This window comes from Heteronotia binoei, chromosome 4 (assembly GCF_032191835.1).
Source record: "Heteronotia binoei isolate CCM8104 ecotype False Entrance Well chromosome 4, APGP_CSIRO_Hbin_v1, whole genome shotgun sequence".
NCBI lineage: Eukaryota > Metazoa > Chordata > Lepidosauria > Squamata > Gekkonidae > Heteronotia > Heteronotia binoei.
In genome coordinates, this window is record NC_083226.1 from 155,112,612 (window position 1) to 155,138,570 (window position 25,959).

Below are 25,959 nucleotides of genomic sequence, written 5' to 3' on the forward strand. Positions count from 1 at the left end.
ACCATGCTGTTGACCTGTCTTAAGATGTTTTATACTCTGGTGATGTGCTGTGATAAAAATATTGTTAAAAAGCATGGAGTGAGGGTGCTTTTTACAAGGAGCATAATAGTGCTTTGTGCCCAGCAGAACAGGTGCCACTGTGGCAGTGGCAATGCAATACACTGGATCTAGTTCAGATTAGAGAATCTCTCTGAATCACAGATTGGGGTGGGGGCTTTCTACAGGGACTGCAGCACAGAACCAGTGCACTGAATGCACTAATGCCAAGCAGCAAAGATGGAGCATGGACTTTCTGCATACAAAGCAGTTGCACAATACTACAGAACAAACACCTGTGGAGAATACTTTAACACTGACCTTGTTCAGCTAGGAAAGTTCTATAGCTGTCATGTGCTGAGCTGCACCCAAGCAGGCTGGGTCAGTGTTAAAAGATTCCCTACAGGCATCCTCACCACAGTTGACTTTCCCACTGCAGAGAATCTCTAGACGAATCTGACTGCTGCCTGGGGTAGTTTTTCCCACCATAGGGAATAATGACCCTCTTTGGGTGCCCCTAGGATAGGAACCCCTGGTCCAGTCTTTCTGGAACATGGAGGTTCTAGTGAGGAGAAGCACCTGAAGCAGTCCTGCAAATTTGGTGCCTCTCCCTCAAATCTTCTGTCCCCCAGAGTCACTTTTTCCACTCTAATCAGCGTGAGAACAAGAGACTGATTGCTTTTTTCCCACTAGAGGGGGAAAGGGCCAATTTTAGTTGCCCGTAGAATTGGACCCCTTGGTCCAATCTTTTTGAAACTTGAGAGTTCTGTGGGGGAGAGGCTCTTGCAGCTGCCCTGCAAATTTGGAACCTCTCCCACAAACCCCTTGCCCCCCAGCTATCATTCATTATATCCTATTTTCCATTGATTTCAATGGCCCATAGGGAATAATGGTGAGATGGGGGCCCTCTCTTTGGGTGCCCCTAGAATTAGACTCCCTGGTACAATCATTTTGAAACTTGGAAGTTCTGTTATGGATAGGCTCCTGCATCTGCCCTGCAAATTTGGAGCCTCTACCTCAAACCCTTGCACCCCCCCCCCCCCAGCTACCATTCATTATACCCTATTTTGCTATTGACTTCAATGGCCCGTAGAATATAATGGGACCATATATACAGGAATAGCCAAATATCTCCAGTATATTTGGGACTACCAAAATCTGATATTTGGGGATATTTGGGCCTCCCAAATATATCGCTCCTGAATAACCCCAAATCCAGATTTTACCAGGGTTTTTTTTTTTTTTGCATACCACTAAATAGAACCAGCATGATGGTGTTGAAATCTAAATATAACTTTTGTATGAAATTAAAATATGTTCAACATGGCAGATTAAAGAGGGGAAGATGGGTTCAGAGAGGCCTCCTGATCTAGAGTTGAGTATGTGCACTGAGACATACATGATAGGATTATGTGCATGGATTTTCCTGTTCATTTCAATGGAAGGAGCTCTGTGTGCACATGGAAAGTACTTTGAATCTGCTGGGAAACCTCCATTTTGAAGACACTTAAAGTCTATATTCCACCAAGAGACTGCTGGAGTAGAAACTTCAATACAAACTATATTTAGCGTGTAGAACAAAGTTAAGAGTCCAGCTGCGCTTTTTAGTATGTATTTAATTAAATAGGTTGCTGTTATCTTTAATCTGTACTTTTGGAGCAGTTTGTTGGAAATTCCTGACAATAATATCTGTGTTCTTACTCCCAAAGGATTAAGGAAACCTTCTATCCTGACATTCCAAACCCTGTGAACAGCAAAGCTTTGGAGTTCCAGAAGGGTCCATGTGAGGTAATTGTTTTCATTTTATTACCTCTGTTCTCTTGTTAGCAGATAGCTAGAAGATGGTGATAATGGGGCAGGAAGTGAAGAAAGGTATCTTCCTGTTTCCTTTCTGAGGTGGAAGGATTTTGTGTGTTTTGGAGTTATGATTATTGTGTTTATTGAGCTTCTTTAGCTCTTGGGGAAACAGAGGCTGATGACCAAGGATACTTGTATGGAACAAGGTACAGGAACAAGACCTGAAGTAAACTGGTAGAGATTTGAATTTTTGCATAAAATCTCTTTGCTGAATTTTATTTGTACTTTTTGGGTCAATTCTGATCATTTTCATTGACCCAGATATCCTCCTTTCTCACTGCTTATGTCTGCCTTACTGGCAGAATCCAGCTGTGTTTTTCAGCCCTTGGAGATCAGGGATCTATTTGCCCTGGTGATCTTACTGGAACCTTCCCACCATCGCCACAATTACATGGGCTATCTCTGTCTCATTTTAGAACCTTTAGTCCGGTAGAATGATGCCTCCTCTTTGAAAATTTGAATGCTACATTGCAAATTTTTAATGGTGCTGGGGTCTTTGGCCTCATGCTCTCTTAAGAACAGTTCTTAAACATGCATTCTGTGGCAGAGCAATGAATTTGATTCTTCAAAATTCAAGAGTCTTCCAGTAGGTGTTTGAAGGTACAAGGAGAGAGATTGTCTCTTCACCACATACCTGTCTCTGAAATAAATGCATTGTTATTTTTTAAAATGGTTACACATGTTTTAAAAATAATCTTAATATTCACTGATAGCTCAAAACGTGTCAGGAATTAACTTATTTTATTAAAAGTATTTAGAGCCCCATTTGCGCTACTTGGTTATTTTTTGAAAGCATGTGCTTTACCCATTCATATCAATAACACTGATGTTTGTGAATCTTGCCACACAACCTGCTCTTTCTAGCTTCAGTCAAAGGGTCAGGGGGTATCCTAGAGGCAGCATACCAAAATAATGATTGTTGCCAGGAGGTAATGTTGGTTCTGTTTTTTAGCCTTACGTATTTTGAATGCAAGAAATGTTTGAGTGCTTTTCTTAGTTATTGCATTTTCTCTTTGCAGGGAAAGGCTAACCCTAAAACCTTGGAGATGAATCCATGTACCCCCAACAACATTGAAGTGGTGGAAACACTGTCCCCATGCCTCAAGGTAGAGGACACGGCAATTACATCCCCCGTGGCAGATGAGCTCCCAGAAGATGGTTTTGACTCTGAATCAGAGAGCCATATTGTTGTCTCCTACTGCCCACCAATCATAGAAGAGGAGATCTCCAATCCCCCAGGAGATGAGTCCATGGGGTCTTCCCAGGTTGTTTATATTAACTTCCAGTCGATGTATCCTCCTCAAGTCAGAGTGGAGGAAGAACCAGGGGCGGACTGTGTGGCCACTGCTGGCTACAAGCCCCAATTGCAGCTGCCTATAAATAGCTTAATAAAAATGGAGGACACATCATCTGCGGAAGAGTATATGGACAAGGGTGCAGGCTATAGACCTCAAGTGAATCCACCCACATGGAACACAGGCTGCCCAGATTCTCCTGGATCCACCGAGAGTAACAATGAAAATGCCTCATTTGGAAGCCCTTGTTCAATTAATTCTCGACAGTTTTTGATCCCACCCAAAGAGGATGAAGACTCCCCCAAAGTCATCACCACAGGGTGGAACTTCACAAATTTCTTTCACAACAAACCAAATGATTAGCATCGCAATGATAAAACTTGCCTTGAAAGCTTCCGTATGCTGGGACTTGTTTTAAGCGTAGCGCCAAGAGGTGCTGTGCAGTGGGTTTTATAATTTTCATTTCAGTGAAATTGAATGTTAACCTTGTATAAGTTGCAGTGTATAGTGGCAAGGTTTCACTGTTAATGCTGGCTGAGCTGCTAATTTGTAGTATCTCAGTTAGGGAGGGGCACTTTGTGGGTAACCTTTTGTTATAATTGAAGCCAAAGAACAGCCACAGTCCCACATCTGCTTCCAGGCAGTTTTTCCCCCGCTGTCAGAGGGGCACAACGTTCTTTTTGTGACTCTCTGATTCCTTGTTCTGCATTGATAGAATGGGTAAATTGATAGAACTGTGCCCTTGGGGGACTCTATTTGGATGGAAAGGTGGCATATAAATGGTTTAAATAAAGCCTAACCTACTTCCAAAATGTAGAAGGAAAAAATAATTTGTCATTATAAGCTTAGCCTTTGGTCTGGAGACAATTATGAGAGTTGTAAAAATGTGGCGCATGTAGTAGCATTAAGGATGGCCTCCTTGTCCACCCATCCAGTTGCTGTCCAATCAGAGGCATTTTAAAACAGTTTTAGAGTTCTGGGCAACGTTGTCCAACACTACCGTACTGCATTGATGATCAATGGGAGCCATTAGTCCTTGAACTGATCTGCAGAACACCTTACACTAAAAGCAGTCTTGTTTATTGTGTTGTTTTGTTTAATATCTGTGCAGCTAAACCAGATTTTGCCCTAACCGGGATGGCCCAGGCTAGCCAAATCTCATCAGATCTCAGAAGCTAAGCAGGGTCGGTCCTGGTTAGTACTTGGATGGGAAACAGAATTGCTACGCAGAGGCAGGTGAAGCCAAACGACCTTTGTTAGTAGGCATAAGTCAACCGGGACTTGACAGCACTTTCCACCACACCAGTTTTTGAGCTGAAGAAATCCAGGAGAGCTGGCTTGTCCATCACAACCTCAGCTTGAGATGTCCGTGTTTGTTTTGACAAGCCTGGATGCTTGTTTCTGTACCTGCTGTATAAATGTATATGCAAAAAAGTTGACTCAGGGGTGCAAAAACGAGTGTAACACTGATTTTAAAATCTCAGTCAGGAATAGATTAAAGTTTTAGCTTCCAGCATTTTAAATGCTGCTTACCTTTTTATTTTTTTAAAAAAATCAATAACTGTAATTGACTGAAATCACGTAGTCATGCCAGGTTAGCATTAATCTTTATAACATGCTTCATTTTTGTGTGGTTTTATTTTTTGGTTTTTTTCCCCTACAGGCCCATTCAGTTACATGAATCCCCCTCCCCCCCCCCCCCAAAGTCTGCAGTGGTATAGCCCAGGCACTGGCTTTCCATCTTAGGCCACAGTTTTGTTTGCACATCCATGGAAACCACTTTGTCACTTGCGTTTATATGATAATCCCATAGGCAGATAATCCCAAGTAAGACTATTTAGCTACAGTGAGAATGTCTTCCATAGCACTTTCCTGCTCATATGCCGCCAATAGAAGCAGGATAAACTTGAGAACTGTTCCTCTCCTTAATTTGCATGGAAAACCTTTGTCATCTGTATACATTTTCCCTGTATAAGTATCAGAAGTGGAGCTTCTTTCCCTGAATTTCCTTTCTGTTTGCTCAATATTTGCCCAAAGTAAAAGTGGAAAGCAGGTGTTTGTTTATACAACTCCCCATCCTGGATGTCTTTAAATCTGCCACTGGCAGAAGAAAAGAACTTTTCAGACTTGGGGTAGAAATAGATGGACTTTCATTTTAAATGAAGCTATACCAGATTTTAACATTTACATTATATATATATATATATATATATATTTGCATGTGCACTTCTGTAATTATACACTACTTGTAGAGCTGCTGCTTTATATATTCGAGGCATATAACTTTTTCAGACTTCTTCATTGGCAACCAAATATTGGATGCCTTTGTGTGTAGGAGTCTCCAAAGAAGTCAACTCAAGGGACCAATGCACTGACCTTCCGTTCTGAGTCTAATTTCAGCCCCAGTGCGTCCCACATGTGAACTCAGCTGTATATCAGAGATTTTCAACTGAACTATGGAATGACTGTTGCATTTCCAGCTGCAGTCTGAAATGCATCAGATATCCTGGTTGTATTCAGGTCTGCCACATTTTCAGTGGCTGTTTAATAACATGATTTGGCGGATCTGAGCAGGGAATTTTCTGATTTTCTTGGTCAAAAAGTACTTTAAAAAATGCAGTCATAGTTATGCCTTTCGTGTGAAGGGTAAATCTTTTTACTTTCGTTGACTAGGGAAAAAACCCGCAATTTCCAACAGATGTCAGTATCCCTTTTTGTTTATGTGGTGGCAACTCTTGCCTAGCAGTCACCATCTTAGGTTTGAAAGGGCTATATAGTCTAGCCTTCTACTCAACATAGGAAACTTCAAACCATCCCCAACAGATGGCTGGCCAGTATCTCTGTGAAGACCTTCGGCAAAGGAGAGAGCTCCCACTCAATGTCTATTAATCCTATCCATTCATTTCTATTCTGACCTTTCCCCCAAGGAGCTCAGCTTCTGTGGCCACATAAATCTCCCACATCTCTCAATGCATACTTTTGTTCACATTCCCTTGAAAAACAAAGGAGGGGCACTTTGTCAGAGATGCTAAACTATGTACAAAATATAGCTCCTCAAGTTGATTCATCTCTAATTTCAGTGACCCAGTTCTGTTGAAGTCATTACAGCCCGGGGTCTGTGGAAGCGTAGCCTTAGTCCCACTACTCCGACTTTTTAAAAGTTGTGGTTCAAACGAAAGGCTGGAGAATCAGATGCGAGAATGGACTGCACCATTCTCAGGCAGTAGAGTGCAATGATCATGGAAAACGTATCACATTTTGAAACACTTTCAAAATGCCAGTTTGGTGTAGTGGTTAAGTGTGCAGACTCTTATCTGGGAGAACTGGGTTTGATTCCCCGCTCCTCCACTTGCACCTGCTGGAATGGCCTTGGGTCAGCCATAGCTCTTGTTGGAGTTGTCCTTGAAAAGGCACCTGCTGTGAGGGCCCTCTCAGCCCCACCCACCTCACAGGGTGTCTTTATAAAAAAATAAATAGTAAAGGGATAGTCAAAGCTGGAGTTCATCAGTGGAAGGTTGATGTGGGTGCAGCCCATTCCTCCCCCTCATTCCCCTGTAGGCCAGATTGAAGCCTAAGAAACATCTTAAGAGAGGGATAGTGTCTGAGAGTGGGAAAAGCAGACTGATCTTCCATATGACTTTTTTTTAAATTCTTTCTGTGGTGCTATATATTCTTGGTAAGAATCTGAGGTGAATTCTGAAATCATCTGTGCTTTAGACAAAAGGTAAGAACAGCGCTTGCCTCCGTTTCGATTTTTCACAGTGAATGTAGAGGTTAGACTGGATGGTTCTCTAGTTTCAAAAGAGCATCTTTAGTAGCAAAGAATTTACATGAGATCCATAAAGGCTGAATTGAAATTGTTTGTCTTTTCAAGGGCAGTTTTGTGAAACATCTCTCTTAAAAGGGAGTTTTGGAAAGGATTCTGTAGTTAATCTGTTCTTTGTACCTCTTTGGGGGGAGGGGGGAAGAACAGGATAAAATGCTGGCACTTCAATTGGTAGCATTTGATCTTTTTTTAAAAAAAAATTGTTTCCTTCACTTTAAATGCCTTGCGGAAAATTCTGAAGTACTTTGCTTCTGTTTTGAGCCATATGAAGTTTTACGTGTGTTTTTGAAATCATTTTGTTAAAAGGAAGAAAGAGAGTGAATTTATTTTTGGAAAAAAAAACATTATGGCCTTTAATTCATTATCTGTGTGTTGCTTTTGTGTTAGCCGACGTAGAGGAAAGGAACTGTGAATCCTGTTTTTGAAATGGCATTTTTGAACTGAATGTACATTTTGAATAACCTGCATATGATATATACCTCACACAGACATTACCACCGTGTTGTAAGCTAAGTTTAAAAGCATAGTAGGGCATTGTGGTCACTTTGGGTCATAGAGAAAATTTCTCATTACATTGCTCGTTGGTTCCATGTACCAACAGTTCAGTGAACACTACACAAGACCAGCAGGTTGGCAGGGGGAGTGTGGTTATGAACCCGAATGCCTGCAATCAAGAACGTCCATTATTACTGTTGTATGTAGCAGGAGTCACCATTGTGCATTATGCTTCAGACAGAGTGGCTATTATTGCCTTTTAGGGTCCACCTGCAGAAACATCTCAGAAAGGTCCAAAAATGCAGGCAACATGTTGCTTGGGTTGGCCACCACAATGCATAGAGGCTCTTCAAGCCTGCCCCTAAGGCCAAACAAGGAGGCACTGTGGGAGGAGATCTCCACCAGCCCCTCCACTAATATGGCAGACTTTTAGATGTCAACAGGTGGGGACAGAGTGCCTGCAAAAATCCATCTTTCTTCCACGATGGTTCCTAAATTTCAGGATGATCACTGAAGTGCTTAGACCACGGCTGCCATACAGATACAACCAAAGAGGCATTGCAGCTCATCTTGAGAGAGGTTCTTCTTGAATGCTGTTGATTGTTTGCCCATTTTCAGAACAGTTCTACTGGATGCAAGTTTTCATCTACCCAAGTTGGGAGATGATTCATTCACTCCAATAGGGCTTGCAGCATTGCACTGTGAAAACGCAGTAAGAATGTGGATCCCTTCTAGAGCATCACGTTCTTGAACAGCATGGGCTTCCATTGGACCTGGTTTTAAGTGTACTGAGGCCAATGGTGAGCTCACACTGAGATGCAACAAGAAAAGAGTTAGGACAATTTATAGGCATTGATTGAACAGCGGTATTTTTTTTTTTTTCAAATTGAGTTAGGACAATTTATAGACATTGATGTAACGCCAGTCTTTTTTCAAACTGGTCTTTCTTACAAACTTATCACTGGTTCCATAAATAAAAAATAAGTAATGGCAGACATGTTCCCTTAAACCATCCACTTCTGGTCTCCTCTGCAAGGTACAATGGTGTTGTGTATGAACTCTAACATAAGTCCCTTAAGTCCTGAAGGGACTTTTAGGTCTGTGTTCCATATGAACTGAAAGTGCACCTGAGCCACTAAAATATGTCCCAGAATCCTTTGCCTGGTTCAGTGTGTTAAGCATTTTCTGAAGGTGTAAAGAATTTATTCCTACCATTTTCCAGTGGATCTTCCCCACTGAGTGATTTGTGAATTATAACTACTAAACTGGCAATGCTAGACAAACTTTGGTGGGTTAGATTGTTTTTGCCTTTTCTGTGTGGTCATTTGGCTGAGGCCTTCATTATGAATGTGAAATCCTCTGGAATGAGAACATTGAAGGAAGTAGAGATGAGGAAGTTGAATTGGGGCAGTGAGCAAGAATGGGAAAAAAAGAAAGGGGTCGGGGGGACTACTAAATGTTACTTGTATGATAAATGTTGTATTTTATAGCTCAATAAATGCTAACAGATTTTATTAAAATGTAGATAGCATATTAAATATTCTGTATGGATGTGAAGATAATTCCAAAGGTTTTTGAAATATTAAATAAGCATTATAATATTAATCCAACTGGAATACTTAACAGTTGCTTAAATTTTGGGGCCGTTTTCTGTGCAAACTATCTTCCCTTTTAGGCTGGATACACAGAGCTGCTGCATTTGGCAATTGGGCACCAAGTGACTCAAAAGGTGTTTGTCTTAAGCAAACCTACATGATGTATGCAAACAAATGTATTTTTTATTCTACTGTATATGTTGAAATCTCTGGGAAGCCTTTTGAGACTGTTTTTCAATCTCATCCTGTGTCTTTGGCGCCGAGAAGCTCATTGCTTTATGCCAGTGAAGGAAATCCCATCTGAACTCTTTAGGTCTCTCTGTAAGGTATTTTATTGCAAAACTAGAAATGTGTTAGTAACTTCCAGTGTTCAGTTGAAGTAATTGTTTGATCCTTATGCCAGTAACATGTTTTTAGCACTAGAGAAAGGACTAAACCTCTCCCGCTAAGCAGTGAAACATCAGTGCTGCCGGTTTAACTGAGCTAAGAAATCAGTGGAGAAGAGCTGATGCTTAATAATAGCTGTGCTGCAAAATCAGACGTAAAGTAGCCATATGTTGCCATGCACAGTTATCCAGGTAGACTTTTGGGATGGAATATAACATTGGGAGACACAGATGGGGAAGAAGAGGTGGTCAGTACTAATATTACTAAACTTAGCATGAACATACGGCAAGCTTGCCTGGTTATCATAGTGGCAATGTACTGCTTATCCATTTTACAAATATGCATGTATTTAAGAGTTTGCCAGACTATTGCCATGAAATTTAATAAATGTATTTTCTTACACATTCTCAGATTTTTTTTTTTTGTATCCTTCCACTTATAGCCCCTTCCCCGTATTTAACTTTTCATTTTTTGGCAGTCAAGTTTTCTGGTTCATTTGCATTATGATCCAATGTTCCCAGTGCAGAATAGAAGAGGGCTATAGACTTTTCTGGAATTTTTTATGCTTTCAGAGCTCTTATCCCTTTGGCATGGAGTCTAACTACTATTCTAATAACCAGAAATTCTAACTGCTTTCCTGTACTACATATATGGCAACAACAATTCTGTAATTTAGGCAGTGCTTGAGAAGTCAGAGGTTTTGACTTCAACCATAACTCTTGGTTTCATTGTTGAGGCTTAGGTCCCTAATAGACATGATGGAGGTCATGATGGAAATTGTGGATCAGCGTAAGGTGGGTAGGGAACTTAACCACCTGCTTGGCTTTTCTAATTTAAAATGCCCACGTTTTAAAAGGAAGGAAAAGAAAAGGTTTTTCAAGAACATGAGATTTTTTCTTTAGAATTGGTAATAATAACACAGCCCAGTGTCAATCCCTTCTTCTCTTTCCTAAAAAAGGTCCTAACCCAATCTTGGTTTCATGCCTAGCCAGTATTTCTGAACAACAGCCTCAGAGCATGGATTGAAAATGTCACAGATCCTGTAAGCAGGGCCCAAGAGGAACTCATTTGCATATTAAGCCACCCAACACCAAGCCAGCCAAAACTGCGTTCCTGTGTGTTCCTGCTCAAAAAGAGCCCTGTTTGTAAGATTATGGGAATGTGGAAATGAGACCCCTTGCATGAGTAATACTTGTCCTCGACTTGTATACCTTTAATAGACTAGCGGAAATCTGTGACCTCCATAATGTCTATTTTGGACCCCGTTCTTAAAAAAAAAAGTATGCCAAAATATTGTAGTAGAGCACAATTTTAACATCTTTACAATACTTTTAAAGCAGAAAGCCTTGTTAATGTACATATTCAACTGTCTAAATTTACAAAAAAGAAGGTAAAACCGGTTCTATTTCACAGACATTTCCACTGAAACCGTATTATGAGGATACATGAAACTTTTTTTTGTCCCACAGTCCAATGAACCACCTCAGCTTTCTTTCTCTTAGCTGTGAAGCATGCTAAATGGTGATAGCGAGACACCTAATCCGTTTACAAAATTATGCTAACCGGTTAGTTCTGCAGCTGCTGCTATATAAAAATATACAGGTACAAAATTACTGCTACAAAATGTGGTTGTTGATTTTCCATTGCATAAAAAAGTAAACTTTGTAAATAGTAAGTATGGTCCTTCTTCAGCACACAGCAGAATCTGCAAAGGAGTTTAACTTTTGATGATTATTTACATTGGGCAGAATGGAGCTGGAAATCTATCCCTCCCCCCCTCAGTAAATGCAAACGATGAGTCTGGAAGAGGAAAATGAATGCATAAATACAGCGCTTTCAAAATACGCCACTAAGATTGCCTGATGATTGTCATCTTGACATTGCATGCTAGAAAGGGTCCAAGTGTTCCGAACACTGGTCTTGTAGTTCCAAAAATGTTATTGGTGCATCATTTTGCAGACATGCAGCTGCTCCTTTGTTTACATTGTCCTTGGGATTGATGCCCGGTCTCTAATGATCAACAGGTGGGGTCTTCAGAGCCTCAACATGACTGCAGAATATCAGGCCTTCTCCATTTGCTCCCTTCTGTCCACATGGAGGAGTAAAGGGCAGTAAGACTGGTGTTTGCTGGGCAGAGACAGAAGACGAAGTAAAACCAGCAGGGCACCTGGACAAAACTGTTCCTAACATTCTACCATTGTAACAGGAAGTGTCACTGCATGAATAGACTGCCCCCCGCTATTAGAACAAAACTAGATGTAAGGAGTGCAACCCTTCTCCACAACTTGTTAGTTTTCAATGTGCAGAGATTTCACTTGTAGTGCTCCTGGGGAATTATTCAAATATGTAACAGGATTTAGTAGCCTAGAAATTCTTTGCTTCTTCGGTCAAATAAAACTGGATCAGCAGTTGATGCAGAGAATATGGTTTTAGTCCAGGCTCAGGGGTCCAAAACAAGAGATTCTGCTGCTGCACCATCAAGGTTACTGAGAGCATCTATCTTCCTTATCTTGAGGTTACGCAGTCAAGGATGTTACATTTGTCAACTACTACCACTGTTCCAGCCCAATATCTCTGCAGAGGATGCAATATTTATTTAAGGAGGGGTGCTGGACACCTAGTGGGAATCAAGGCAGTAGTACAAGAAAATTAAAGCCCTTACAGCTTTTGCCTAGAAGTGAAGCCAAGCAGGTGCCGCTCATGGTCACAGATACCATTTCTCCAAAACCAGGGAATGTGCAGTTTTTGTCTCTCACCTGCCTACTGCTGCTGACTCATGTGCTTGCCCAGTTGCATGTGCATGTTGGAGAGGTGTGCACGGCTGTAGGCCTGGCTGAGACAGAAGCTTGCGCAAGGACCCACCGATAAAAAACACCAGCTCTATCCAATGGGGCTTGCTGAATGATATTCTAAATCTGTAGCAGTGAAGTAGCATAGTCCTGGCCCAGAGCTTTTCGACTGAGATAGCACAGCATCCCAACTTCTTTTTTTTTTTTAAAGGAGAGTGTGAAACGGTCCCCTTTTAATTATTTTCCTTCAGTTTGGAATGGGGTGAGGGTTGCCTCCAGGCCCATTGAAAAGAGTCCTCAGCGTGCACAGTCATTAGGATTGTGGTTGGCGGCACATGACAGGCTGGCCTTTCCACACGAAGATGCTCCAGCTCTTACTTTGTCCCACAAGTATTAATGTTCTTCCCATCAGCTGCGTCTTCAACCAGCGAAATATGGTAATCGGTAGAAAGGGTGAAGTGAGAAATGCAGCCCACCAGTCCCCTCATGTATTGTCTGTTTGTATGTAGTGCGATCTCCTTCATTCCACCTAGCGGAGAGAGACAGAAGTACATAAATGAGACACCCCAGCAGGGTAGCCATATTAGTGAAGTGCAACATAAACTTTTATAAGCTTGTGCTACAACTAATATCCATTCGTGTTCAAGCCAGCATGCGTGAATGGTCAGAGAGGCAGTCTGGAATCTAGGAGAGCCAGGTTCGAATCCCCGCTCCACCATGGAAGCTCACTGGGTGATCTTGAGTTTGTTACACTGGTTCAGTCAAACCTGCCTCACTGGATTGTTGCTACGAGAATAAAATGGAAGAGGGGGAAATGAAGTTGGGTCTCCACTGGGAGAGAAAAGCAGGGTATAAAATACCAAATATTTAAATCTCTCTCTCTTTTTTTTTTACATTAAAACAGGTATGGGAGGAAGCTGTAGGAGGACTGTATACTTAAATCTTTCCTTGAGGTTTTCAAGGTCTTAATAGCCCCTTGTAGCTGCTATGCAGAAAATGTACAGTTACCATGGAGCAGGGATCCCCAGCTTTTTTGAGCCTGCAGGCACCTTTTGAATTCTGCCACTGGGCACAGCTACAAAATGGCTGTTGCAGGAGGCAGCGCCAGCCACAATATGACTGCCACAGTAAAAATCCTTGTATTATGGTGGCAGCTGCCACCAAAGCAATGTTTTTAAAAATCTGCAACAGCCAATCAAATCTCCAGTGGCCAACCAGGAACCTTGCTGGACTAAAGTTCCACCTGGCCCTGCCCACTTTCTAAAAACACTTGGCTGGCACCAGGAAAGTGTTGCTGGGTGCCATGGCATCTATGAGCACCACGCTGGGGACTTCTGCTACGGAGGGTCCTTTTCCTTTCTATTATTTATGGTCTACCTTTATCTCTGGGACTCAAGGCAGATTACACAGAAAAGTCAATACAATCCCAATAAGCAATGCAATAGGATTTGGCTTGTAGAAATCTGGAAACCAACAAAAGTTGAAGCTAAGCAGGCAAACAGCAACTCCAAAGAGGGAAGGGCATTGAGGCCACAAAAGTGGCACATGTTGAAAGGTTTACTGTCCCCCTTACTCATGCATCATGACACCAATCTTGACTGGAACTCCCTGGTGTGGATACATACTGCTAATATTCTCTAATTTGACCCTAACTTCAATAGGCTGGGCCATTATTTCTCATGCTCATGATTACAATGAGCTTTATAAACGGGATGGCTTTTTTGTGTCATGTTTATGTGGCTCACTTCATACAAAGCCAGAGCTGGAAGTCCTGGGTTCAAGTCCCACTTTGGCAATGAACACATAAAGTTGCCTTATATAGAATCACACCCTTGGTCCAACAACATCAGTATTGTCTACTCAGACTGGCAGCAGCCCTCCGGGGTCTCAGTCTGAGGTCTCTCCATCACCTATTTCCTGGACATTTTAACTGGAGATGCCAGGGACTGGACTTGGAATCTTTTGCATGCCAAGCAGATGCTCTGCCACTCAGCCACAGCCCATCAATGGGCTTGTGGTGTAGCCTTTGGCAACCATGTATCTTAGCCTGCTAAATGAGAACAGCTGCTCTCTCCTTCAGAGCACTGTTATTAAAAAAGGGGGCAAAGCACTGGATCATTATGAGCATGACAGAACATAAATAGGCTTGTTAAATCAAATTTCTATTGTGAATGGCTTTAGAGACTCAAAGCCAAGCCAAACGTTCTGTTGTGAAGATCGTACAATTTTGTCCCGGGAGCCTCTTGTTTGGTTTGGCCTTTTTGTGACACAACCACAAGTACCTCTATAGAAATACATCTTGTGCCTATTATGAGAAATGGTGTAAAAAGGTTACATAGGAATTAATTGTCCAAGCAAAACAATCTGTTCCAACTTAACCAGTTTCTCTGTGGGCAATGTTCCAAGACAACACTCATGTGAAAGCCAATGCTTGTGGGCAAATCTCCTTAAAACCATGACAAAAAGAGTCAGCAAAAATCAGGTTTAGCTTTAATGGAGGACATGGTACCTATTTATGCTCATGCTGCTCTTTCAAAAGGTACCTGGATGTGGGAATGTTGGATTGAATGCAAAGAACTGCAGGCTTGACTTGTTTTATGGATCAGAACTTCTGTGTTTCATGTCTCCTCAAGCTCAGCGATCCAAAAAATATGTTTCTGAGTTTGAGGAACACTCAGGAATGTAGCCCAGGGGCTGCAAATCAACTGGGGAATCTGTGGAAATTGTGGACACCCTGAAAGTACCCACTCATCATAGGACACCCCTGTGCTTGATGTAACGGCAGGTGGCAGGAATTATCTGTCTTGGTTGATTTGCAAGGTTTGACCAGCAAATGATAAGCATGCATGATCCACTCTCCGCCAAATTCTCAATGAAGAAGAACTAAGTTAGGAGGATCTTACCAACATATAAGTCCCCGTTGATGTTCAGTTGTCTCATCATTCCAGGTGATTTGCCTGTTCTAGCACCGTAATCATCCACTGTGACTTTCCCAGACTGTCCATCTCTTAAATTCAAAAAGATATATACACACTCACATACTTTTCTGATGTTTCCATATTGTAACTGATTGAACACAGGTGAAGCCAGTATCATTTATTTCCTGTTGCCACACTCAAATGTAAGTCAGTAACAGATGACTGTTTTCAGTGTTCCCTTATTTGGGGACAACTTGAAGCCTGTTAAAGCATTCCTAATCTGACTCAAGTTCAAAACCCTGAAAAATATTTTTAGGCAGCTGCTCAAAGATCGTATTATCTCTGAAGGCTGGTCTATGTCCCTAATCATATGGAAGCCCAAGGATATGCTACCATCCTTGTTGACAGCAATCTTCTGAAAACCTTGCCTTCAGTGGTGGCCAACGGTAGCTCTCCGGATGTTTTTTGCCTATAGCTCCCATCAGCCCTAGCCACTGGCCATGCTGGCTGGGGCTGATGGGAGTTGTAAGCAAAAAACATCTGGAGAGCTACCATTGGCCACCCCTAATCCATCCTCTCTTTGTCAATCATAATTTCTCCCTCTGTAGTATCTTCCAAAATGAAACTTAGATTATACTCTTTAGAGCAGATCTCTTTCAATCAGAAACCCACCCTTCGGCTTCTGTCCTTCAAGCGGCTGAACCAAGTACATTGCCTGGAGCATAAAAATAGGAAAAGAAATTACCGAACTGCCTTTACTCTGTGCCATCGACCATCGTTGAAAGAGCCATTCACCATGATGGAAGCAATGCCGCTGCCCAAATTATAGCTGGAATGAAAGGAAGCATGCTCAAATTTCCAGAACATTCCATTATGCTTCATTTTTAAAATAATCAAATGTTAACAAGATTATATAACTGATCCAGTATAGGTATTGGGTTGGATCCAGTTAGCCGTTTGCTGCTAACAGGACAGAGGTTGATTGTTGCCACTTTCGCTGCAGATCTCCAAAGCCCTTCCTTGCTGTTCCAGAGAGGAGGATGTCCCCCAAGAGCAGCATTTTAAGGTGTAGTGGAATACGGGCAGTGAAAGAGTCCCATTCTGCTGACAGAAATCCCTTCAGCAGGAAATTACCATTGAATCCAAGCTTCAAATGTAGCCATTTTGAACCATTTTGATGTATTTATTTCCTTCATTCATTCAGAGACCGCCTTTCTCACTGTGATTCAAGGCATACAAAATTATGTCAAAATTGTGCAAGCAATAATAGACGTCCTTCTCTCCCCCTTTTCTTCCTTCTGGTACATCAATTTCTTCCCCAAGATGCTGTTTTTCATATAAATTGACAAACTATGGTCTGTGCTTGCCCTCAGAATCAGAATCTGGATACCAATTTGGAAAATGGGTACAAAAAAAAAAGGTAGAAAAGTCTTTGAAGAATTTGCAAGCACAAATGCAGAGGGAAAATCTATCAACAGCTAAACATCTAGAGTAACTTTGTCTCTAAATACCAGATGCAAAGGCACGGAAAATATAAAAATAGCTAATACTTGATGGAACCTTGGTTTGATTCAGTAAGGTAGTTCTTATGCACTTAAAGAAGAACATCATGTGAACATTTGTACACAGAACCACTGACAGTGATTTAACAGGTCATGTAATAAAACAGGACTTTCCCCATAATAATTTAAACATGATGAACTGTTGGGGGGGGGGGGTTCTGGGCTTTGCACAGAGAAATATGAGGGTGTCAGTCTAGAACAGGGGTGGCCAAGCTTGCTTAATGTAAGAACCACACAGAATAAATATCAGATGCTTGAGAGCCACCGGACATGAGCAAATATTACACACGTCTTCATTAAAACTATTTTATATTTTATTTGCACAGAAAGATAAAATACATATGCACACATTTTACAACACAACAATGTTAGCATTCTAGCAAGGTTGTGTTGTAAAGTGGGAATAACAGTTCCCATAAAGCCAGCTGGGAATAACAGTCCCCAAAAGACAATAGGGAAAGGTTAGGAAATTATTTTTTGGCACCAATAGGAGAAGGAAACACCTATGTACCATTTAAATCCATGACCACTGTTTGCATCTTTATGCATCTCTCTTTACCTTGACACCAAGGTTAGTAAATACAGCTCCTACAAGATACATGAAACTAAGAGGGAACCCTGTGCCTCCCTCTTTAATTTTGTCCCTCCTTCTAGTGGCTCTCTCAGCTCTTGCACACTCTTCCTCCACTCTAGGTCTCTGGTTGACCTCTGTGGTGGAGAAGAGCTTGCAAGCCTGCCTATTTCCCCCTCCTTCCCAGCTTCACACACAATGGAAAAAGTTGCCTACCTATGGGTCAGTGCACAGAGGCTGACTGAGATCTCGATGCTAAGCACACTTACTTGAGAGTAAGCCTGCATTAAGTTCCTCCTTGACATCAGGAAGCTGCACGGTATGTGTGAAAGAACTGCATGTCGCCTTTGAGCCACAGTTTGGCCACCCTGATCTAGAAAATGGAGTTTCTCATCCCAAAACAAATAAATTCACTGTCATTCCCAAGGGCTCAAATTCAGAAGGAACAAATGAATTCAAGTCCAGTGGCACCTTAGAAATGACGAAGAATGTGAGGGAATAAGGGGTTTTTTGTTTTTAGGTTTTGAGAGTCAAAGCTCCCATCGACAGATACAGCTTGAATCTAACTATTCTATTGCAGACCAACGAAGCTTATCCTCTAAGAGAATTAACAAATTCTAGATAATTCAGAATTTCTGTATTTTCCCCCTTTCTGAACCAGTTTTGTCCAACTTGAAGCAGACAAAGAACTAAGATCAATGATCTGTACATCTTTGACTTCCCAAGAATTCTAGGGTGAAATCTTCATCCTGATGTGTTTTGCTCATGCTTTTACTAGGACTACATCTTCACACTCAAGATTCCACAAGAAACGAATTACTTCTCTGCTCTACAACTTGATGTCAGCCTTGTTTCAGTTCTGCAGAGAAGTTAAAGAGTTTTGCAATGTTTAACCACAGGAAACCACAAGGAAATGGCTTTGTGCCTCGGTGTCTATCAGGTTTTTAACCACAAATCTACCACTGTAATATGTCATAACATTTTCCTTACTGAATGACAGGACCTCAGAGGCCAGGAAGGTACCCCATCAGGCAGAAAGCTCATCTCAGGATCTGTATCGGTCCTTGTCAGGCACTTATCTTTGATGAAGGACATTCTTTTAAAGGCTCAATTTTTTTTCAATATAATTTCTCTTTCCCGTATTACATCTTGGCGCATGAGTTAAGATGCCTCAGGTGTCTTGTATAGTATGTTTTACTGCACCGTGAAAATAGCAATTTACTGCATTGTGTCTCTATATAATCACAGCAAGATGGACAACTGTTTTCTCAAGAGACTTTGCAACTACTTAATCTGAGAAAGGAAAACTAAGCAAAAAGAAACAGTAGTCCCTTTGATGAACGAATAATCCAACCAAAAATAATAAGAAGAAGCACCACATAAAAAGTTCCTGAACAACTGAAGGACAGGAAACAATCCCCCAAAGAGCAGAATGTTAATTTTATTGTCTGTCACTTCTTGGGTTTAAATTTCCTTTCTTTTGGCAGGAGGAACATTTGCTTTTCAGAATAATGTGTCAAAAATGTTTTGCAGAGACAGTGAGGGGATTAAATAAAATAGAAAACCAAATAACAAGGAAGATCTCAGCTTGTTGCAAATTCTTATGGGACCAAACAAACTTGCAGACTGCTTCTTCACTGAAAACTCTTTTCTCATTTCATATAGAGAAAGAAAATCTAGCAGCAGGACTGCTCCTTGTAGAAGGCTTGAATAAACAAGAAATCTTAGTTCCTGAGTAGTTAGAGTCTTTCTCCAGTTCTGAAATTCCTGGAGATGAGTGTAGAGCCTGGGGGAAGGAAGGGACCTCAGCAGGGTACAATGCCATAACAACCATTTTCTTCAGAGAACTGATCTCTGTAGTCTGAGGATCAGTTGTTCTTCTGGAAGATCTCCAGGCCCCACCTACCAATACCATAATACAGTATTAGCAGCTTACCGGAAGACTAAGGCACCATCTTGAAGACCTAATGAGATAAAGTCACTGTTGGGCCTCATAGGACTGTCTCCCCGCCACATCAGTAGGCCATCCATCAGCGCTGTCTTGAACCTCATAAACACGTTCGTTCTTGATCCTGACACTCTGTTTAGTGGACAGGAAAATACTATTAAGTCATACACAACCGGATGGCACAGTGAAAATATTATTCCACTGAACCCCTGCAATCAATCATTGCTCTCTGAACATACAAAGTCTGACTCAATAAAATATCTTCTTTGTTTCAAGTCTAATTGAATCTTCCCTCACTATAAATCTGACTTTGCCATCGTAATTTTGGGAGCGATGAAGCTGCACTAGATTCTAAAGTGACAATGTTTTCTGTTTTTGTTTTAAATTAGAAGGAGCCTGTGACAAAATGGCTCCTCATGCCATAGGTAACCTGCAAAATATTTACAGTTCAAGGTGGGGGTTACTGATTTGAACGCTATGGATGTTCAGAGGCTTCCCAGTTAGGGGAAAAAAGGAGAAAAACAAGTTTCCCAAGTCAGCTTTCAGGTGGGAATCTGACTGGCAAGAAAAATTATAATTGTTATGTCTTTCAGACAACAGACCAAGACATTATCTCTCTCCCCCAACCTACCCCCCCCCGCGCTCAGCTTCTGGGGCATTTATGAATATGTTTTACAATGCTTGGGATTTGTTTTATGTGATTTTTTTACACCCCTGTCTTGTTTTAATGGCTTGCTTTGTTTCCTGTATTGACAATTTATAATATTTTATATAACTTTGTGGTATTATTTTTACTTGTAAGCATTCTCAAGCAGGACTCTCAACAAGTGGCATATAAATTTCCTAAATAAGTAAGCAAATAGATTATTGGTATAAAAGTGAACTGCAGAACTCTGGAATCCATTTCATTGTCCATAGTTTTGTGACATAATTAACTGTTTCAGGCATTTATACAGAATATCTGCACCCGTGTCCAGGCCAAAGAAACATATTACCTCAGATGTTTAAAACAACTGACCTTCACCCAGAAGACTAGGGCAGTTTAGTGATTCAACTAGGTGTGAACTACAAATCTTGAGGGGAATGTAGAACCTTGGAGGGCTGAATTCCAAATTGTAGGCAGCTAATTCCCCCCACTTACAACGGCTTCTCACAGCAAGTGAAGATCATGTTCATATTCTTCTCCCATATGGAGGATGAAATCCCAGATTGTGAATCTCCCTCATTCTGGCCTTTCAAGTGTGGCACAAAGCAAACAGGAATCAAATCTAACATTAAGTCTACGGATTTCACTGAACATATTTCTGAGATCTATGTTCCTTATGTAGGGTTGGCATCTTTCAGGTGGTAGCTGGAGATCATCTGGGATTACAACTGATCTCCAGGCAACAGAGATAATTGCTGCAACTGTTCAAGGTCTGGTCTAGAAACTACCATTTGTAACATATTGTGTTTTCCAATATGGCAGGGGTGACCAACGGTAGCTCTCCAGATGTTTTTTGCCTACAACTCCCATCAGCCCCAGCTATTGGCCATGCTGGCTGGGGTAGATGGGAGTTGTAGGCAAAAAACATCTGGAGAGCTACCATTGTCCACCCCTGCAATATGGCATTTCACTAGCTGGAAACAGAACACCTTTTGTTTGGTCTAAAAAAGCAGTTCTTAAATATGATTGTTTTAATATCTGCCATCTCTCTCTACAAAGCGAAGTACCAATCCTTCCTTCAACATGACTTTCTTCACAAGAATACTTTGAATGTACCTGAAAGAATTTTCTAGATTCTGTATCATTTTACCTTTTAAGGATATCTGGATTATCATATGTGAGGTAACTGCGACCGATAAACTGTGGAATTTCAATTGCTTCCATAACAGCTAGAAGATTAAGGGGGAAAATATTAAACAAAAGGCTTTACTAGCAATAACAGATCTATTAACAGGGTTACTAAACTCAATAAACGTGAAGAAAACTCAATGAATGTGAGTCCACAAAACCCCTCTCAGTGGGACCCAGACAAAATGGCATCTTGATAAGTGTGATTCAAAAAGAATATGTCTTGTCCCAAAATAAAAACAACCCCCAAAAGCATGGTAGGGGAAATGACAATTCTGCTTGATGGGGGTAATTAGCAGGCCTCAGATTCAGTGGGAGCTCACAGGAGCACAGCTCCTGAACCTTTCTGAGAGTTCCACCTCTTCCTTCTGAGAGTCCCACCTCCTTGTCCATTGAACAGTAGGTGCAGCTGCATAACAATCCCTGGATGAGCTCCACTACCTTTTTTTCCACAAAACAACCCCTGGTAATTAGAAATGAGTTCCGGGTTCATATGTAGTCTTTCTGGTTCTCCATGGGAATTGAAGGTACTAGGTGAACTATAGTAAGAGCCCAAAAGTGTTTTAATTTGCCTCATCCCTTGAATTAGAAAGTGGCTTTTATTTCACGCAGTTGGAAGTACACCCCACTGGAATACTGGGCTAACTGTAATTAATTGAACATAAAAATCCAGGAGATTTCTAGCACAGTATCCAAAGATGTGCAGACCCTATCAGGCCCAAGCAGCATTCACATTCATATACATATGAGATCAGTCACCCTCCTATTTATTTATTTATTTATTTATTTATTTATTTATTTATTTATTTATTCGGGATTTGTATCCCGCCCTTCCCACAAGTGGCTCAGGGTGGCTATTTTTGTGGGGGCGAAACAAGGAGGGACTGCTTAAATGTGAGATCTCGTAAACAGTGCCACACAGGTGAAAGTATCACCCAACAGAGCCTAATGTGAAAACGGTTTCCATTTAAATGTGGCTGAGGCTAAGGAAGCAAACGAATAGCTTATCAGAAAAGTAGTGCTTCATGAATTGATCTTTAGTTGTATGATCCAGAATCTCATATACCAATTTTATATTTCATGTACCCAACATAACTCTCCTCTAAAATGAATTATTCCAGGCAAAATCATTCTCCTGATACTCATTAGGGCAAGTATTTTGGTTGAAAAATTTAAAAAGCAATCATATTGGCAACCTCACAGTGCAATGGCCAAAATTCCTCTCTTCTCTTAAGGCCACTTGATAGCCTTAGCTCCAATCCACTAGTTTAGCAGCACTCTACAGACACCCTACATTGGCTGAATCTGTGTCTGGGTGAAAAGACTCCAGAGTTTTTCAGCAAGAGAAGAAAGGCATGCTGTTCCAGCGCTCAAAACCCTGGCGTGCCTTGTGAAACATCAGGATGAGGCACCTATGAAGTTCGTGGGGGGAGAGGACTCCAGCTCGCTGCCTGAAGCAGAGTCCTTCCTTCCTGGCTAGAATCGCTAGCTGAGGCTGACAAATGGGTGAGGAACTTACCAGGAGGATCTGGGAGTGGGGAAAGAGGGTCTGGGAGAGGGAACTCCAAATCGAGTTCCAGGTGAGCTGCCATCACATCTAAACAGACCAAGTTGCTTTTACATGCTTTCCCTCTGTTGGAAATAATGGAGGATGGAGGCACCTTCTATTGGGGCTCATAGAATTAGACCCCCGGTCCAATCTTTTTTTAAACTTGAGGGGGGGGCTGAGTAAAGCACCAGCAGCTATGTTAAAAATCTGATGCCTCTACCTCAAAAAACAGCACCCCCCGAACCCCGGATACCTGCAGACCGATTCTCCATTATGCCTTTTGGGGACTGGTCTCCATAGAATACAATGGAGCTCCCAGTGGCTATTCCTCACCCCCTGCTTTCTGATAGTCCTAAAAATGAGGGGGAGGCTCCAAACCCCTGCCCCCTAACTGGGGATTGGCAACCCTATTTAAAAGCCCATGATCCTTCATAGGAAGTCTCACAGCTCCAAGGCACCTCTCTATGGGCGTTTTCGCACTCACCTTCAAGTGGCGCGACCACCCTCTTCACGCCGGAGGATCTGCAGGGATTTCGCATAAGAAGCGCCGGAGCAGCCAAAAGAGCCGGCGACTTCCGTCGCAAAAGCCGCTCAAATGTTTTCCTGCTTCTTGGCGGTTTCCGTTTGAGCGGGTTTCACGACGGAACTTTCCGGCTCTTTTGGCTGCTCCGGCGCTTCTTATGCGAAATCCCTGCAGATCCTCCGGCGTGAAGAGGGTGGTCGCGCCACTTGAAGGTGAGTGCGAAAACGCCCTATAAGTAATTCTCCACTGGCCAACTTCCTTCCTTCCTTACTGATTTGCTGCTAAATGTAGGACTATCATGGATGTATTCAGTCATCATGTACAAACAAAACAAAACATGGTTTGTTTTGTGATGAAAAGAAAGCTTGCACGCTTGAGGTCTTTCCTCTCTCCCACCATGTCAAGCTTGAAGACTTCCCATTTTCAAACTAGTTGTAAACTGTTGTAGCACTCAAATCCTCCCTTCTCTATAAGAATGGATTCTAAACCACAGTTTAGCCCTATATAGGGGTGTGCGATTTTTTTAAAATTGGTATTTTTCTGTTTGGGTCTATTGAATCTGAATGTTTTTTTGTATTTCTGAAAGATCCTGGATCCCAATATTGGTACAGTATTCAGAGTTGGGATTTTTCAGAAATCCCAATTTTTTCCAGGTCCAATAGACCTGAGAATTAAAATATCGGTTTAAAAAAACCTGTCCAACCCTGGGGCTGGCTTGGCTTCTCTTGCAGAAGGGTTTAAAGTGTGCTGCAGGAGAAGATGGCCCCAGGATGTGCAGTTCTGGAGGGAGGTCTCTACCTGCCATACACAGACCTGGCCCTAGGATGTGCTATGCCATGGCTAGCGCTTTGCTCCCCCCAGCACAGCTGATCCTCGGGCTGTCTTCTGCAGTCCCTTTCAACTTTCATGGGACTGCAGTAGAAGCCCGACAAAGAGCTTAGAGGAGGAAGCAATCCATCCACTCCCTCCTTTCTGACGTTTTCGGATCTACTGGTAATTCCTGAATATATCCAGGAATTTATTTGGATTTTTTTTGTTTTGTTTTCCTGAGAAAACAGTAAGGAAGGAGGCAGAAATATACCCAGAAAAATACCGATATGTTATTTGTGGGGTATATTTTCAGCGCAGGTAGATCTGAATGCATACCCCCAGTCCTAAATTATAATCCTTTTTCAAGGGCAAATAACCAAAACCGCAGTTTGCTGAAGTTCCTGATCTGGATGAAATGTTATTGGTTTTAAAACATGACTTTATTTATATGTTTTGTCAGCTGCCTTGATGGCCCTTGAGAAAGCAGAAAGTCAGGATATAAATGTTCTAAAACAAATAAATAGTTCTACACCAGAAAATCTTCCATCTCCTCTGTGCTACGCCAGAGGAGAAATGAAGGACCTCATGAATCAGAGAGCCGCAGTGGTTAATTCTCATCACAAAACAACCATGGTTCATTCATGACATCTGAATGCAGCCAATGTGCTAAGGCAGCGTTTTCTTCTAAAGAGAGACTTACTTTTTATGGCTTGTTTTGCTGGACACCCATTTCCACTGATGGGAGCTGGCTGTGATTTTAGCAGCACGCTGAGGATGAGGGACTAATTTTGTCTCTGACTTTCAGCTTAAAGGTCAGGTAACTTTTCATTAAAGGTCATGCTGAACACACAGGAAGCCGCCTTCTACTGAATCAGACCCTTATTTATTTATTTATTTAGTGAACTTATATTCCGCCCTTTCCCCTAAAGGGCTCACGGCAGATCACAGCATAAATTAGACAATAAAAACCTACGTCAAATTAAAACAATACAATAAAACCAAAACAGCAGAAAGATAAAATGAAATAAGGTGCATCACCGGCGGAAAGGGCACATTTCACAAAGTACAATTTTTGGCCCAAGAAGAAATGATAGTGTTAAAATCAGATTCAGCACCTCAACAAGGCTATAAAGCATGTTGTCACAACAAGGGAGGCTGGCTGATGGAATAGTAGGCGGAATAGGATGCCTGCTGCCTCAACCAAGAGCCCGGCGGAACAGCTCTGTCTTACAGACCCTAGAAAATGGCAGTAGCTCAGATAGGGCCTGGATCTCCATAGGGGCTGATTCCACCAGGACCCTTGGTCCATCCCCATCATTATTGTCTACTCAGACTGGCAGCAGCTCTCCAGGGTCTCAGGCAGAGGTCTTTCACATCACCTACTACCTGTTCCTTTAAATTGGTGATGATGGAGATCGATCTTGTGACCTTCTGCATGCCAAGCAGATGTTTTGCCACTGAGTCACAGGCCCTCCTCCAAACAAAACAAAACCGAACAAAATGGAGGGGAACTACATAGTAGAACTACATGGAAGTTAAAAGTCTCCATTCCCCTTTCTCAGCCACTCCCTGTCTCTTCTCGCTTCCCTGAGTTATTATCTTTGGGTTTTTCCCTGCATGGTTAAAAAGACAAAAAGTGGAAAGGGGGGGGGGGGGATATATGGCAACAAAATATGAACGAACAAACAGAAAATACCTGGTTGGCAAATGGCCGTTTCTTCTGTAATGAAATCAGGGAAAATGTCCAGTGTGACCGAAGCAGAAACACACATGAACACACATGAAGCTGCCTTATACCAAATCAGACCCTTGGTCCATCAAGGTCAGTATTGTCTATTTAGACTGGCAGTAGCTCTTCAGAGTCTCGGGCTGAGGTCTTTCACATCACCTGCTGCCTGGTTGTTTTAACTGGAGATGCCAAGGATTGAGACTGGGACTTTCTGCACTACTGAGCCACAGCAACC

At 41.8% G+C, this 25,959-nt stretch overlaps 2 protein-coding genes across 3 annotated transcripts in view; one reads left to right on the forward strand and one right to left on the reverse strand.

The window, feature by feature from the left end:
- LIFR (LIF receptor subunit alpha) overlaps window positions 1-9,891 on the forward strand; it is a 62,517-nt gene extending 52,626 nt beyond the window's left edge. Inside the window, exons 16-17 of the mRNA XM_060236593.1 lie at window positions 1,746-1,824; window positions 2,913-9,891. Coding sequence (XP_060092576.1) covers window positions 1,746-1,824; window positions 2,913-3,551 — 718 coding nt within the window. The 3' untranslated portion in view covers window positions 3,552-9,891. The remainder of the gene's footprint in view (window positions 1-1,745; window positions 1,825-2,912) is intronic.
- An 893-nt stretch (window positions 9,892-10,784) lies between these two features.
- Window positions 10,785-25,959, reverse strand: part of EGFLAM (EGF like, fibronectin type III and laminin G domains) — a 168,865-nt gene continuing 153,690 nt past the window's right edge. For both annotated transcript variants that reach the window (XM_060236057.1, XM_060236059.1), the window contains 5 exons: window positions 21,076-21,154; window positions 19,268-19,411; window positions 15,944-16,027; window positions 15,184-15,287; window positions 10,785-12,809 (listed from right to left, as the gene is read on the reverse strand). In XM_060236057.1, coding sequence (XP_060092040.1) covers window positions 12,655-12,809; window positions 15,184-15,287; window positions 15,944-16,027; window positions 19,268-19,411; window positions 21,076-21,154 — 566 coding nt within the window. In that variant the 3' untranslated portion in view covers window positions 10,785-12,654. The remainder of the gene's footprint in view (window positions 12,810-15,183; window positions 15,288-15,943; window positions 16,028-19,267; window positions 19,412-21,075; window positions 21,155-25,959) is intronic.